This window comes from Myotis yumanensis, unplaced genomic scaffold, assembly GCF_028538775.1.
Source record: "Myotis yumanensis isolate MYYU_CA2020_CCGP unplaced genomic scaffold, mMyoYum1.0.hap1 SCAF_10, whole genome shotgun sequence".
NCBI classification, from domain to species: Eukaryota; Metazoa; Chordata; class Mammalia; order Chiroptera; family Vespertilionidae; genus Myotis; species Myotis yumanensis.
This window is the reverse complement of record NW_027223761.1, coordinates 17122193-17138655: the sequence shown is the minus strand read 5'-3', so window position 1 is coordinate 17138655 and position 16463 is coordinate 17122193. Positions and strand designations below refer to the sequence as shown.

Sequence of the window (16463 nt, the reverse complement as noted above, 5' to 3'; positions counted from 1 at the left end):
TTTCATTTCCTTTTGCAATAACCCAAGCACTTTAAAGCCCTAAGAGTATTTCTGCTAACTTATTATAAACAGCACTGTTTCCTAGCATAAGGTTGGATTTGGAAAGTCCCCTAATTATACTCAAACAAAATAAATGTGCGTATCAGGATTCATCCAAAAGCAAAAAAAAAAAAAAAAAAAAGGTGTCTGGCAGTAACACAAGTAAATATCATATGCATGCATATCAGCAAATACAAAAAAATAAGATTGGTAACACTTAAGTCTTCCACATGGAAAGAATCACGTATCAGAACTTCTGCCAAGACTTGAAGAAACTGTATTGACCTCATGGCTGGAAGGGACTATATCAGTGACGGTTGGATGTTGTCTTAGTCCAGGTATTCTGAGAAGCAGACACCAAGATAGGATCAGACTTGCAAGAGGTAAACTAAGGGAAATGTCCATGGGGAAACTGTGGAGAAAGCTGGAGGAAGCTGGGAGAGCTGACAAAACACAATGCAGGTTTGACCCCAGGATGGGGGAGGGGCGGGGGGTGGGGGGGGAGAGGAGCATGAAGATAGAGAAAGAAATGAACTGCAGTGCAGTGTGAGTCTTCAAGCCAAAGTCACCATTGGAAGAGTCGCCCATCTCCTAGAAATGTCTCTCTCCGAACCACTCATTGGCTGGGAGTAGCCCATGGGAAGTGTGACTTCAGTGTGAACAAGGTGTTGGATTCAGAGCTGGGGTTGGGAGTCAATTACCCTCCCCAAAGTAAGAGATCATAGAGGCACATTTTCATGGCTGCCAATTACATATGTATTACATATTTTTATAATAGTAATAATAATAGTAGCTAATATTTATTGAACATCTACACAGGTACTCTAAAAAGAAATATATCTTACTCATTTTGTACATCTTCTTTTCACAATGTAGATCCAATACAGCAGCCAGGCATTGCTTTAAAAGTTTACATGTATGAGGTAGGAGGTAAGTACTATTATTAGCTACATTTTGCAAATAAGAAAACTAAGGTACAGAGAGGCTGAGTAACTTCTTAAAGGTCACACAGCTCAAAGTACATAGATTACTGTCAATAAAACTCTATCAAATGGTTTCTTTCTAGAAGTTATCTTCCTCATTGTCTGCCTCGAGGACATGAATCCAGTAGCAAGAAACTGTAATTTTACTGTTCCCTGATCCATCCCGATTCCTAGGATGCCCCCTCCTGGCAGAAATGTTAAATTAAGCCCTTTAAGCCACTGAACTTACTCCAGGATCCATGCATAAGTCTACTCAATAGTTGGAGCCTCATTTTTGGAGTTGCTCAGGTATTTATAATGTGGAGTTTAACAATGTGAACTCTGGAGTCAGACTGCTGGATTAGAATTATTCCTTCATGATTTCTTAACCAGTTATTTAGTATCTTTGTGGGGCAGTTTCCTCATCTGTGAAATGAAGAAAACAATAGAAACTATCATTTTTAAAAAATATATTTTTATTGATTTCAGAGAGGAAGGGAGAGGGAGAGAGACAGAAACATCAATGATGAGAGAGAATCACTGACTGGCTGGCTGGCTGCCTCCTGCACACCTCCTACTGCAGATCGAGCCCGAAACCTAGGCAAGTGCCCTGACTGGAATTGAATCCGGGAGACTTCAATCTGCAGGCTGACGCTCTATCCACTGAGCTGAACCAGCTAAGGCAAAAACTATCTTTATATGCATTAATATAAGTAAAACACTTAAAATATTACCTGGTACACGCTAAATGTTTAATAAACCTTAGTTGTTAGCTTCTCACATTTGGGGTACCCTAAAGTCCGATTATTTATCTTCAAATTTTAAGAAATATATTTTTATTGATTTCAGAGAGGAAGGGAGAGGGAGAAAGAGATAGTAACACCAATGATGAGAATCATTGATCAGCTGCCTCCTCCACGCCCCCTACTGGGGATTGAGCGTGTAACCCGGGTATGTGCCTTTGACCAGAATCAAACCTGGGACCTTCAATCCCCAGGCTGACACTCTATCCACTAAGCCAAATCAGCTAGGGCATCAATTTAACATATATGTATGTATTAAGCGTCTACATTGTGAAAGGCAGGAAACTTATTTGCAACTAATAAACTGTTTAAGAGCTCCATCCTAAGAGGGAAGCAAGGATCATTGCCCTTTGCAGGCAAAACATGTTTTGGTTTGTTTGTTTTTATCTTCATAGTGGAGAGGAAAAAACAGGCTATGGAATCCAATAAACCCGAGTTTGAAAACCTGCTTTGCCATGCATCATCATCTATGTGACTTTGTACAAATCAATTAGCCTTCCTAAGTCTGTTTCCTTCTTTGTATAATGAGGAGATATTAATAACTACAAAATGGGATTAACAATAAACCTTCTAAGGGTGGTTGGGAAGATTAAATAAGATAAAGCATAGTGCTAAGCTTATATGAAGTGCTCAATTTATTGTGATTCCTCTAAAAGTATAGTCGACAAAGGAGAAAGACTATCTCTGATTTCCAAGAGTTATCTATCATGCCAACCCACTACCAACTTTAGTGAGAATAAGCAGTTTCCATGGAAACAGAAGAGACAACTTTGAGCATGACTGAAAGCATGCATCTCACCAAAGTAGGTGGGGTAAAAAATAAACCTCACACCCTCGTGCTTATACTCAGGTCAGCACGTAGGTGGTGTGTTTTGTACACCTGGGACCAAAACAGGCTGCCCTTGGCTCTAGAGAGCTCCCCACACCCAATCAGATACACAGACACACCTCAGCCTCTGGCAAAAGCTTCCAATAAGTATGCATAAGGCTGGAACTCTTTCAAGGGTTCTATACTTATTTCATCTCCTTTCCAGACTCTCATCTATTTAGGCCTAAGCATTAACATAATTTCTATCACTACATTCTGACAGTTGCAGGCATAAACATCACTGAGCTGATTCTATAATGATCTTAAGATCCTAAGCCAGCGATTTTCAAACTTTCTCATATCATGGCACACATAAACTAATTATTAAAATTCTGCAGCACACGAAAAAATATATTCTATTTTTTGCCAATCTGACAAAAATAGATATAATTGATTTATTTTTTAAAAAATAATAGTAATTACCCTTTTTGCTCCAAAGTGACTTTTTGTTGTTGTTAATCCTCACCCAAGGATACTTTTCCATTGATTTTTAGAGGAAGGGAGGGGGAGAGACAGAGAGAGAGAAACATTGATGTGGTTGCCTCCCCCACGTGCCCCAACCAGGGCCAGGGATGGAGACTGCAATCAAGGTATTTGCCCTCGACCAGAATCAAACCTGGGACTCTTCAGTACATGGGCTAATGCTCTAACCACTGCGCCACCAGCCAGGGTCAAAGTGCCTTTTAAAAAAATCAGGTGCCTATATTTGTATATAAGGATTTTTGGTAATCAATGACACGCAACCTTATTATGTGACATGACCAATAAGATGCAACTCTATTCTATGACCTATACATTTATGACTCAAGACTGGGCATTCACACCTGACAGCTATTGGTGTGTTGGCTGTTGTCATTTTTTTATTTGACAATCTAAGTGAAAAGAGGTCAGTGCCCCTGACTGAATAATCAGATAGTGCATGTTTTAAAATTTCTGTGGCACACCGGTTGAAAATCTCTGGCCTAACACATTCCAGGCCATGATTACAGGTTCCTAATCCACAAAGTCTGTGGTGAATAGATCAGTTTACACAACGTGATGAGAGGTTGTTTTCTTCACTAATAGTTGAAAAGGCAAATATAAACCCTGGCTAGCAGATAGAAAGGGAAACCTATAGATATTCACAGGTATCCCTGTAATTTACAGCAGAATACTAAAAAGAGGTCCCTGACACACTTACCAAAGGGTACTCAGCTTTGGCTTTTGTTTGCTCAATGGTTAGAGCTTTCCAGTCTCTGCAATTTTCTTTTCTCCATATATATTTTCTTCTCTAGGCCCATACATGTAAGTGACTTCATAATTTTTAAAAAAGAAAAAAGAATGAAAACAAAAATAAAACCCTCCACGAGTATTTAAAAATTTAAACCAGGAAATATTTTATTAAACTAATCTATAAGGAGTGGTCACTAAATGGTCATTAAATTGAGGGTGAATGCTTCAAAACAGCATGCCTCTAAAAGAGACCAAATTTAAATGAGCAGGGGTTGTTCTCAACCAAAGATAGATGCATTTCAGCAGAGTTGTATGGTCTGATGAACCATAAGGAAAACAGTAAGTAGTGAGCAATATAAATGTCCAGATGGTGATTAAGACAGGGAGTTAAGATACTTAAATGCCACAGAGCCTTAAGGAGCACTTGTTCAGGGTTCAAGGAATAGGTAGACGGTCAGACACTGAAGCTTTTCAACCAACCTGAGACTTTGATTTGTTTGTAGACTGATTATCAGCATCGACACAAATTGGTCTTTCTGAAAAAGCCACTAATAGAGGGACCACCAAATATCTATAGGTTTCCCTCTCTATCTGCTAGCCAGGGTTTATATTTGCCTTTTCAACTATTAGTGAAGAAAACAACCTCTCATCACGTTGTGTAAACTGATCTATTCACCACAGACTTTGTGGATTAGGAACCTGTAATCATGGCCTGGAATGTGTTAGGCCAGAGATTTTCAACCGGTGTGCCACAGAAATTTTAAAACATGCACTATCTGATTATTCAGTCAGGGGCACTGACCTCTTTTCACTTAGATTGTATATTAAATATGCCAAGCCTTTGAGACATATAATTTAAACAATAAACACCCAAGAAAATAAATAATGGGCTAGGCTTTTCAAATATTTCATAGATTAATTGAGTACTGGATAAATAAAATATGTAAAATTCTCAGCAAAAGTCTAGGTACACTAGACATTGATATTATTTATTGGATGCAAATTTATCAGTGATATAACTATGCCCTTTTGGCTGACTACAATTTCTCTCTCTCTCCATGCCTTTTTTAAAAAGTTATCTTTATTATTGAAAGTATCACAGATATCCCCCCATTTTCCCCCATTGATCCCCTCCACCCTGCTTCCACCCCCTCCCTAGGCCTTCCTCACACTATTGTCTGTCCATGAGCTATGCATATATACATATAAGTTCATTGGTTAGTCTCTCCCCACCCCATCCCCCAACCCCTTCCCTCTGAAATAAGTCAGTCTGTTGCATGCTTCAATGTCTCTGGATCTTTTTTTGTTCATTAGTTTATTTTGTTCATTAGATTCCACATATACTAGGTAAGTGGGATTTTGTGATGCTTGTCTTTCTCTGACTGGCTTATTTCACTTAGCATAATACCCTCCAGGCCCTTCCAGACTGTCTCAAAGGGTAAGAGATCCTTCTTTTATTATTACTAGTGGCCCAGTGCATGGATTTGTGCACAGTGAAAGGAAATTAATTAGAAGAAATATTTTAATATCACTATTCGTCCTTTCTCTATAATAGAAGTGTCAACCAAACTCACAATCAACAATGACAACTCAGGCATGTGCCCTGCTGCGTGCAATTGGCGCCAGCGAGAGCTTTATATGTATCGTGCATGCTCAGGTCAACTTAGCCTTTTATATATATATATAGAATAAACTTGCTTAATTAGACCTGCTTTCTGATTTAGCTAAACTTTTTCCAGCCTGGTGAAGCACCCCAACTTCTCTTTCAGGTAATTGTCAGCAACACAACAGTAAACATCAACACAAAGCAGATTATTATTATAGATCTCGAAGGGAGAACAAAGGGTAAAATATTTAACTGCAGCAGTGTTTGACTATATTCTGTGCAGTGAGAAAACCTGAAGTCATTTTCAAGGTCCACCATTTCTTACTTCTTTTCAGTTGGGTCAAGTTTTCAAGCTTTCTAAATCTCCATTTTCTGGCTAATGAAAAAAAACATAGCCGTAACCGGTTTGGCTCAGTAGATAGAGCATCGGCCTGCGGACCGAAAGGTCTCAGGTTCGATTCCGGTCAAGGGCATGTACCTTGGTTGCCAGCACATCCCCAGTAGGGGGCGTGCAAGAGGTAGCTGAATCGATGTTTCTAACTTTCTATCCCTCTCCCTCTCCCTTCCTCACTGTAAAATATCAATAAAATATATTTTAAAAAATATTTAAAATGCATATACTCCTGACCTGCTGATTCTACTTTGTGGAATTGATTCTTGCAGATATACTAATAAGGGAACAAAATTGGTTATTCAGTGCAGTATTTTTAGTAGTAGCAAAAGGCTAAAAACAACTTACTGTCTACCAATAGAGAATTGGTTAAATAAATTATTTATATACTATACAGCTAAAAAAAAGAATGAGGAGGCTCTCTTCTGATAAATTACTCTGAGATATATTAAAAGAAAAAAGTATGCACTGTATTCTCCTTTATGTACCTAATAAAATAAACTCTGGAAGGATACTCAGGAAAACAGTAATAGTGGTTACTGGTGAGCGACTGGCTATGGATGAGAACTGGCAGGAGGGGGCGGGGGAAGGGTGGCAGGAGACTTACTATAAACTTCTTTATATTGTATTATTTTTTAAAATATATTTTATTGATTTTTTTACAGAGAGGAAGTGAGAGGGATTGAGAGTTAGAAACATCAATGAGAAACATCAATCAGCTGCCTCCTGCACACCCCCTACTGGGGATGTGCCCGCAACCAAGGTACATGCCCTTGACCGGAATCGAACCTGGGACCCTTCAGTCTGCAGGCCGACGCTCTATCCACTGAGCCAAACCGGTCAGGGCTATATTTTATTTTTTTTTAAACTTCTTTATATTTTAAATCAGTTTCTGTATTATCAATTGAAAATTTTAAACTAGAATTTTTTTTCATTAAAAATGTGTATAGTACATCTAAACAATTGAATATTATTCAATGATGAAAAGAAATGAGCTATCAGCCAGGAAAAGACATTCAGGGACCTTAAATGCTTAAGTGAAAAAAGCCAATTTATTGGCTGACTCCAACTCTATGACATTCTGGAGAAGTAAAACTTTAAAGACGGTAAAAAGATTAGTGATTGCCAAGGGTTGAGGTGCAGGTCCAAGGATGAAGAGGTAGAACACAGAGAATTTTTAGAGCAGTGAAACTATTCTCCATGATACTATAATGACAGTTACATGACATTACATATTTATTAAAATCCATAGAACTGACAACACAAAGACTGAACCCTAATGTAAGCTTTGCACTTTAGTTAATAATAATGTCTCAACACTGGTTCATCAGTTATAACAAAGGCACTATATTAATGCCTGGTATTAATAGTAAGAAAAACTCTGAGTAGGGGAGAGAGGGAATATTATGGGAACTCTGTATAATATCTGCTCAATTTTCTGTAAACTTGAACCCGCTCTAAAAAATAAGGTCTATTTTTTAAAATTTGTGTGCATACATCCCTTTTTCATCCAGTAAATGCCGTACACGCTGGTGGTGCTCAATAAAGTACTAGCTACAGCCTTCGTGGTCAAGAGCTCTACGATTGCCTAGCTGTGCGGCCTCATTTGTGTGAGTTACCTCTTCAGCCTCAGTTTCTCCGGCTGCAAAATGGAAGAAAAATGCAGTATTTCCTCCAGGGCTGTTGTGACGATTCAAAAAAGAATGCATGTAAGATGTTTAGTAGAGTGCGTAATGTAAAAGAAACGCTCATAATTGGTAGTTGCCGCTATGTAATGGTAAAATTATTGTTCACAGAATGCCTGATTTGGCACTTCAAGGTTCATGGTTACTCCACTACCAGCATATCAATACCCCCACCCCCACCCCCAGGACCCCAAATTCTCAACTCCAACCTATCCCACTTTGAACACAACCCTCATAGCCTCAGCTGCAGCCCGTCCACTTCAGACATTCTTTACTCCCCAGGTGCTGTTTTCCGCTTCGCTGGGCCTAACGGGCTTAGGAACCGGACGCACCCCCTTCCCCGCTCCTCCCCATCCCAGCTCGACCGGGTCCCACACAGACCCCGCCCCCGCCCCCGCCTAATTTGTCTGCACTTCTTTCCCTCCCAAGGCTCCTACCCAGATACTCGTAGTCCGGTAGGGCGAGGCGCTCCGGACTCAGCATCATTGCACAAAGAGAGCTTCCAAGCTGTAGCTCTCTGGCTTCCGGAAGCCAGGTCACCAGCACTCTCCGTTGCCATGGCACCTACGCAGCCGGAGGAGAGGAAAGAGGCGGAGGGGGTGTTACGCAAACAGTTTCCGTACCGCAACGCGAAGCTGGCCGCACGAGTTCCGGGAGCGGTTGCTTTGCAGCGGTCCAGTCTTCTTAGGACTCAAGAATGCTCGAGGAGTTAGTTGGTTTTAGAAGAATTTGAGCGGAAAAAAATTATTGCCAGCCTCCCATATTCTCAATTTCTGAATTTCATAACTATTCCTGCTTTATACAGCTGTTATCCTCACAATAGCTCCCACCCCTAAATTTCCGTAAACAATATCTCATTACCTATTTTTATCTATTATTTACTGTATTTGATACAAAATGCTTTCAAGTGCTTATATCTTGGTTGCTCCTGTAACAAGGCTGCTCATTAAAATTTGTGTACATTCATCCTATAACAGAACGTGCTCATTAAATCCTCTAGGATTCATTAACATTTCCTCTCAAAATCCTCTATCTTTAGTCCCTCCTTCTACTCCTATGCCTTACTGTTTGGTACCCTTTCCAAGTGTTTTTGTTTTTTCTACCAAGACACTTCACTTCCTTTTTTTTTTCTTTTTTTTAAAAGGATCACTCTTTTTTAAAAAAATATATATTTTTTTTATTGATTTCAGAGAGGAAGGAAGAGGAAGAGAGAGAGAAACATCAATGATGACAGAGAATCATTGATTGGCTGCTTCATGCATGCCCCTTACTGGGGCTTCAGCCAGCAATCCGGGCATGTGCCCTTGACTAGAATCGAACCCGGGACCCTTCAGTCCATAGGCAGAGACCTTATCCACTACCAGCGGTTCTCAACCTGTGGGTCGCGACCCCTTTGGGGGTCGAACAACCCTTTCACAGGGGTTGCCTAAGATCATCAGAAAACACATATATAATTACATATTGTTTTTGTGATTAATCACTATGCTTTAATTATGTTCAATTTGTAACAATGAAATTGGGGGTCACCACAACATGAGGAACTGTAGTAAAGGGTCACGGCATTAGGAAGGTTGAGAACCACTGCACTAAGCCAAACCAGCTGGGGCAACACTTCACTTCTTGAGGGGGTGGGATGCACAAACCAAGACACCTATTGGATTTTTTTCCTCATATGCCTAATTGCTCACTTCTTTAAGAGGGGAGAAAATTCATTGCTTTTTACATTTCCAGAGATCCCCATATTTCTCTTTTTGCTCCCCTTCATACCCAAAAGCTGGTTAATGGTCTGTAGCACTTGTCACAGTTGAAACCTATTAGAAAAAGCCACTCTGCTCTCACTTTAAAATATATAGAGAGTTAGAAACATCAATGAGAGAGAAGCATCGATCAGCTGCCTCCTGCACACCCCTTACTGGGGATGTGCCCACAACCAAGGTACATGCCCTTGACCGGAATCGAACCTGGGACCCTTCAGTCCCCAGGCCAACACTCTATCCAGTAAGCCAAACCAGCTAGGGCCTGCTCTCACTTTTTTAGTTTGTCTCTCCTCCTCCCCCAAAGAGAAGGTGAGGTTTTGTGAAAAGAAAAAAAACAAAATAGTGCTATCAAAAGAATGACTGGGAAACCGGTGGACCACCTACATTGGGAGGAAAAAGAAAGAGGAGGTTCTTCTCTTTGTGTTTTGAGTGGTCTATTCTTAGCCTCCTCTACCAGGAGCTTCAAACCTCCTAATTCTCCCTTTCCCTTAAAATTGTATATGTGTCTCATTTCTAGGTTCCTGTGAGTCACTCTGTGTTTAGATGCGGTAAGGATAAAGGGACAGACCCAAACTAGGAACAGCATTTATTATTTTGAGGTAATGAATTTACTAATTTGATATTTGATGTGAAGTCCTACAAATATGATGAAAATATTTGTCTTCTTCCTCCACCCTCACCTTCCATTCTCCTTACCAATGCTGCTTAAAGGTATGGGAGTTTATAACTTTCACACCTGTAGCTTATTACTATTATTAATAAAGTAATAGGATAGTAATTATTGAGGGTTACAATTTAATTCTATTTCCAAGCAACTTGAAGCTATTTGCAGATCATTTCATTTGTCCTGAGAACTTTCTAAGTCACTTCTCCTTTCCTAAGTAGGAAAACTGAGGAATATAGGAAGATGAATTGTCTAGCACCATCCAGCCAATAGTGGGTGACCTGAAACTGGATCGCACTATCCCAGCCCCCAGGCTAGTGGTCTGACCACTAAACCACACAGCCTCTTTTTTTAGGGTTTATTGGCTTGGTTTTTATTTATTCATTTTTCTTTTGCTCTGCCCTGCCAGCAACTGGAAGCTACAAGATAAAAGAAGCGAATTTTCAGTCCAGGCTGAACATTTGACATCCTTTTATTTGTGGAGCATTATCCTGGGGCTTGGAGGGTGCTGCTGCTGAGGTCTGTGTGGTGGAGCTGGGAACCAGCCCCAAGAATATAGCTTTGTTTGGGCATTAACCCATTTGCGGTTATAATAATGATAAGTTTCAGCACCAGTGGCGCCCGACTGTTAATGACTCAAAGAAAGCTAAATAAGAACAAGATGTCATCTGTGGAGCAATTTGTAGGTTTTTCCTACAGCTCCATTCCTTCCATAAAAATCCTAAGGACCCTTACATTTAGAGTCAGTCTCTATTCTTAATGTCCTGAACAGCCTGTGAAGACTTAGAAAGGGGAGGTGGTTGCTAGACTAAGGCTTCAAGAAAATTTGGGGTTGCAGAAGTGACAGGTAGACTTTATTGCTGGTGGAAATACTGACTGTTGACAGTTTTCTTCTTTATATTTTTCTATATTCACAAAAGTTTTCTATAATAGCCATGTATTATAACCTGAAAACAAACAAAGACAATACATGAGTGGCTTGAAGATCTTGAAAATATTCTTCAAACAGAAGTGATGACCTTTCAACTAGTGTTTGGTTTTCTGAATAAAGAGCCACCACTTTTAGATTTATCTTCTGCCATAGATTACGCAATAATAGATTTTGGCAATACTTCAGTGGTGGAGGAAATATTTCAGTGAAACATACAAAACATCAGTCTTAAGAAAAGTGGAAGTACATAAGAGTTGTTAAAGCCCAGTATATTTTTGTGACCCTGTTGAATATCAAGGAAAGGAAAAAAAAGTCATCCTTCTATTTAGATGGGCTTTTCAAGTTCTTAAATTATCATAGCATGTTTCTGAAAATTTTACCCAAACTAATAGTCATCCACTAAATCAGAAGACAACTTCACAATCCTGAAAATAAGCAGGCATTATAAAATTGATTAAAACATAGAGAGGGCATGAGATATTAAAGTATTATAGCATAAGGAATGGAAACGTCAACCTCAAAACAATAGAAGAAACACCCACAAGAGAGAGTATATGTTGAGATGTCAATTTATCAGATTATAATTAGTAATTATAAAGAGAAAATTAATAGACATCACTGGCTCTGCCAAGGACCTATGAAGAGATTGATAGGAAAGAAAATCTTCCCTGGAATTGAAAACTTCAGAAAAAAAATCAATATACTAGTTTTAAACCTCAAGGAAACAATAAGGAAAGAGAAAATTCAGGCTGAATTATTGCTACAAAACAGGTTCAAGAAACTAGGACAAGCTTTTATCAACTCATCAAGCAGAAAAGATGCTAAAGGCGCTTCTACTAAGAAATGCAGGTCATGAAATTCATTTTCAGCTACCAGGCTCTTGCTCTTCTTAAAAGATTTATCCTCCTTAGGAACAAAGCAGAAACTAAATATGATACCACCATTTGGAATTAACATGATTAAACTAAAAATGCTATTTACCAACAAGCCATTTTGACTACTACGGGTCAACAGACCAGAGCTTTGGGAGAATTTGCAAAGAAAACATCCACAAACTCTGGCAAGGTTAAAAATAACTAATGCGCCCAGCCGGCGTGGCTCAGTGGTTAAGCGTTGACCTATGAACTAGGAGGTCACGGTTCAATTCCCGGTCAGGGCACATGCCCAGGTTGTGAACTTGATCCCCAGTGTGGGATGTGCAGGAGGCAGCCAATCAATGATTCTCTCCCATCATTGATGTTTCTATCTCTCTCTCCCTCTCCCCTCCTCTCTGAAATAAATAAAAATATTTTTAAAAAATAACTAATGCATTACAAGAAAGTGATTAAGAAGGCACGGCTTAAATTGAACTGGAAGCTGAAAGGCAAATTACAGACTTGTACCTTCTTGTTATTTTATATTTTCAAGCGCTGCTAAAAGAGCTGGAATTACACTTTCATATAATTTGAAAGGGAGGAAGATTTTTCTGATTCTTCTTGGTAGCTTACAAAAATTAGCTGGGCCTTCCTCTGACCTAGATGATACACTTTAATAATCACTTACATCATTTTAAAAAAATTCTTTAAATTCTCCTACTAGATTATGAATTCCTTGAGGGCAGAGACCTCATTCATCTTTATATTTCTAGGATCATGCATAGGGCCTGGTAAAATAAATGCTTGAATGCCATAAGTAGATTTTTCTTCCTGTAAGTTAAAAGTCTAAAAAGCAAAGTCAATCCAACCCATAGGACTTATGGTTGCCTCATCTGAACCAATTTATTATATAAAAAGCCCAGAAAAATGCAAGGCACCATTGAAAAAGGCATTAAAAATTAATCAGAAAACATTGGCAGCCCGGGACAAGTAACTCAATTGGTTAGAGTGTTGTCCCTATACACAAACGTTGAGAGTTTGATCTCCGGTCAGGGCACATACAAGAAGCAGCCAATGAATACATAAATAAGTGGAACAATGAATAAATATTTCTCTCTCCCTTTCTTTCTCTCTAAATAAATCAATGATTTTTTTAAAAACTACAGTATTAAAAAATAAAGCATTGGCATATCCTTCCTACACCTAAATGTTTTATGTGACAGATCATCATATCTTAAGATATGCCCAGAAAAAAAGTAACAAACTCAACAAAAAGCATAGAGACAATGCTACAATGTAGACAAGCCAAGAGAATTAGTTCAGGGGGGATGAAAGGGAATGTATTAGGAATCATTAAATAAACTTAGGATATGAACTGGAAGTCCCACATTTCAGAATCTTAGGATGAAAAGCTGGAGTCTCTGTGTCTATTTTTTCTCTGCCAAGCCATGAAGAGTTTATTGTTCTAATATTCAAATTTGACCATGTTACTTCCTTACTTAAGAAGCATTGCTGACTCACCATTACTAGGATGAAGTAAAATTCCTTAACCTGCAGACATATACACTTCACAGTCCTGTTCCAACCCACCTTTCTAGCCACTTTGCCATTCATTCTTCCCTACATACTTAATACTCCAACCATACTTTCCTACTCACTGTTCCTAAGCATACTGAGCTTTTTCACATCCTCCTGTTTGGGTTATAAGCTCTTCTCTCCACTAAGAATGTATCTCTCCCACATTTGCTGCCTAGTGAACTCTTACACATCCTATAAGACCCAGGCTAAATGCCACCACCTCTACGAAACGGTATCCAACCTGCTAGATAAAATAAAGGCAGCGAGTGAGAACAAGGCAAATTTAGGGTGGTGAGGTGAACCTTCTCCAAGGCTGTGACATTGAGCTGAGACCAGCCATGGACAGGTCTGTCTGGGGAAACAGCATTCTAAGTAGAAGAGACAGACAGCCCATGTAAAGGGTGGAAAAAGGAAAAGACAGCATGTTGCTGAGCAGAAAGAAAGCCAGTATGGCTGGAGCAGAATGAATAAGGGGAAACATGGTCAAAGAAGTAGGCAAAGGCCAGATCCTGAAGGACCCTGAAGGCCAAGGGAGAAGTATGGATGTTATTCTAAGTGTAACAGGAAGCCATTGGTAGGTTTTATGCCAAGAAATGACATGATCTGATTTACATTTTTTAAGAAGTCACCCAGGTTGCTTTGTACAGAATGAATTATAAAGGGGCAAGTGTAGGAACAGAGAGACCATTTACATAGATGCTTGATTCATGTTTGTTATTAAAGCAAATGTTTATTCATTGATACATTTGTTTATGCATCATTCTAAATTTATCTTTGCTTCGGAAATAAGTAAGATATACTGAGATATTTGCTGCAAAGGGCTCTACTTATATACCCCAGGTGAGTGAATATGAAGCTTTCAGGAGATAAAAATGTGCTAGAAAGTGCCACTATTCAGAAGGTGCCCCAAGTTAGGCCAGGGACCTGAATCAGCTATTATAACCCAGATTCTGACATGAGTACCACTACTGAGCTGAAACATGAAAAGTGTTGATATTAGAAATGGTGGTATGGAGGATCTGCAAGGAAAGAAAGCACAGAAATGTAAATCAGACTATTCCCTTATACTTTCACTTGTTTCCTGGTCTCCAGCAGTATCACCCCTCCTCCCCCCAACCTAGAGAAAAGCATTGCTAAAAGTTAATGATACGTTTTCATAGATCCGATGGATGTATTTCCTGGCTCACAGCCTTTGCACATTCTGTTCCTTCTGCCTGGAAGACCTTCCCCACCTATTCTTATCCTGGTGACTCCTAATCAACTTAAGTGTCAGTGCCTCTGACAGGCCTTGCTTGAAACCCCCAATTTTTTTTTTTATTAAATCTTTATTGTTCAGATTATTACATTTATTCCTCTTTTTTCCCCCCATAACTCCCCTCCTTCCAGCTCCCACCCCACCCTCCGCCCTCATTCCCCACCCACTGTGTTCATCCATAGGTGCACGATTTTTGTCCAGTCTCTTCCCACATCTCCCACACCCCTTCCCTACCCAAGAGTAGTCAGTCCATTCCCTTTCTATGTCCCTGATTCTATTATAATCAACAGTTCATTCTGTTCATCAGATTATTTATTAACTTGATTCTTAGATTTATTTGTTGATAGATGCATATTTGTTGTTCATAATGAAACCTCAAATTTAAGTCAAGTCTCTCCTTTAATAGGCCCTGTACTTTTCCTTGAACGCCTCTATTATTTGTAGCTTTACATTCATTTGTGAGATCATTTTTTTTAGATCATTCTTTTAATGCCTCTGTATATTTGTAGCCTCCACACCCATCAGACTGTAAGTTCCAGAGAGCCGATATATCTGTTTACCACTGTTTCTACAGTGTCTGGCACATAATACTCTGTAATAAATACTTACTATTACTAAGTGAATGAATACCAGGAATAGGCTTCCCAAGGCAAATCAGATGCCTTTAGCTCCTTTGGCTGAACTTTCTCTTGTTTTCCCTTCTATAAGAATCCCTGCCCTCCAGCTTTCTCTCTGAGGTTTGCAGCGGTTGCGGGGGTTCTGAGAAGCAGAGCCTCTGGGAATGGGACTGAGAGCAGCCATAACTGCTCCCTCCGCCTGCCCTGTTGATCCCCTGCAACCCGCCCCGCCCAAGCCCTGCGCAGAGCCATTTGCCGGATAGCCTCAGGCAAAGGCTAGATTAGCACCTCCCCAGAGGACAGAAGTTTTCCCACGGCAGACACAGCTGATTCTCACAGCCAGTCGGCCTGGTGGTCAAATCCCTCTAGTATTAACTACAACAATCAAGGCTTAACTAGAACAAGACTGCGCACAAAGACCACTAGGGGGTGCACCAAGAAAGCATAAAAAATGCGGAGACAAAAAAACATGACAGAAATGGAGGATATTGAGCTAAAAAACGCAATTTTGAGGGCTTGCAATAATGTGCTAGAAGCTGCCAATAAACTTGATGAGAGCCTCACGAAATCTAATGAGACCCTCGATGCTGTGATAAAGAACCAACTAGAAATTAAGCATACATTGACTGAAATAAAGAATATTATACAGACACCCAATAGTATCCCTGAGGAGCACAAGAATCAAGTCAAAGATTTGAAATTCGAAGAAGCAAAAAACACCCAACTGGAAAAGCAAAATGAAAAAAGAATCCGAAAATACGAAGATAGTGTAAGGAGCCTCTGCGACAGCTTCAAGCGTACCAACATCCGAATTATAGGGGTGCCAGAAGATGAGAGAGAGCAAGATATTGAAAACCTATTTGAAGAAATAATGGCAGAAAACTTCCCCCACCTGGTGAAAGAAATGGACTTACAGGTCCAAGAAGCGCAGAGAACCCCAAACAAAAGGAATCCAAAGAGGACCACACCAAGACACATCATCATTAAAATGCCAAGAGCAAAAGACAAAGAGAGAATCTTAAAAGCAGCAAGAGAAAGAGACTCAATTACCTACAAGGGAATACCCATACGACTGTTAGCTGATTTCTCAACAGAAACGTTGCAGGCCAGAAGGGAATGGCAAGAAATATTCAAAGTGATGAATAGCAAGAACCTACAACCAAGATTACTTTATCCAGCAAAGCTATCATTCAGAATTGAAGGTCAGATAAAGAGCTTCACAGATAAGGAAAAGCTAAAGG

At 39.6% G+C, this 16463-nt stretch overlaps 1 protein-coding gene across 2 annotated transcripts in view; it reads right to left on the bottom strand.

Annotated features, from left to right (window-relative positions):
- CSTPP1 (centriolar satellite-associated tubulin polyglutamylase complex regulator 1) overlaps positions 1-8128 on the bottom strand; it is a 147556-nt gene extending 139428 nt beyond the window's left edge. For both annotated transcript variants that reach the window (XM_070427934.1, XM_070427935.1), the window contains exon 1: positions 8004-8128. In XM_070427934.1, the coding sequence (XP_070284035.1) occupies positions 8004-8052 (49 nt within the window). In that variant the 5' untranslated portion in view covers positions 8053-8128. The remainder of the gene's footprint in view (positions 1-8003) is intronic.
- Between the last annotated feature and the right edge of the window lie 8335 nt (positions 8129-16463).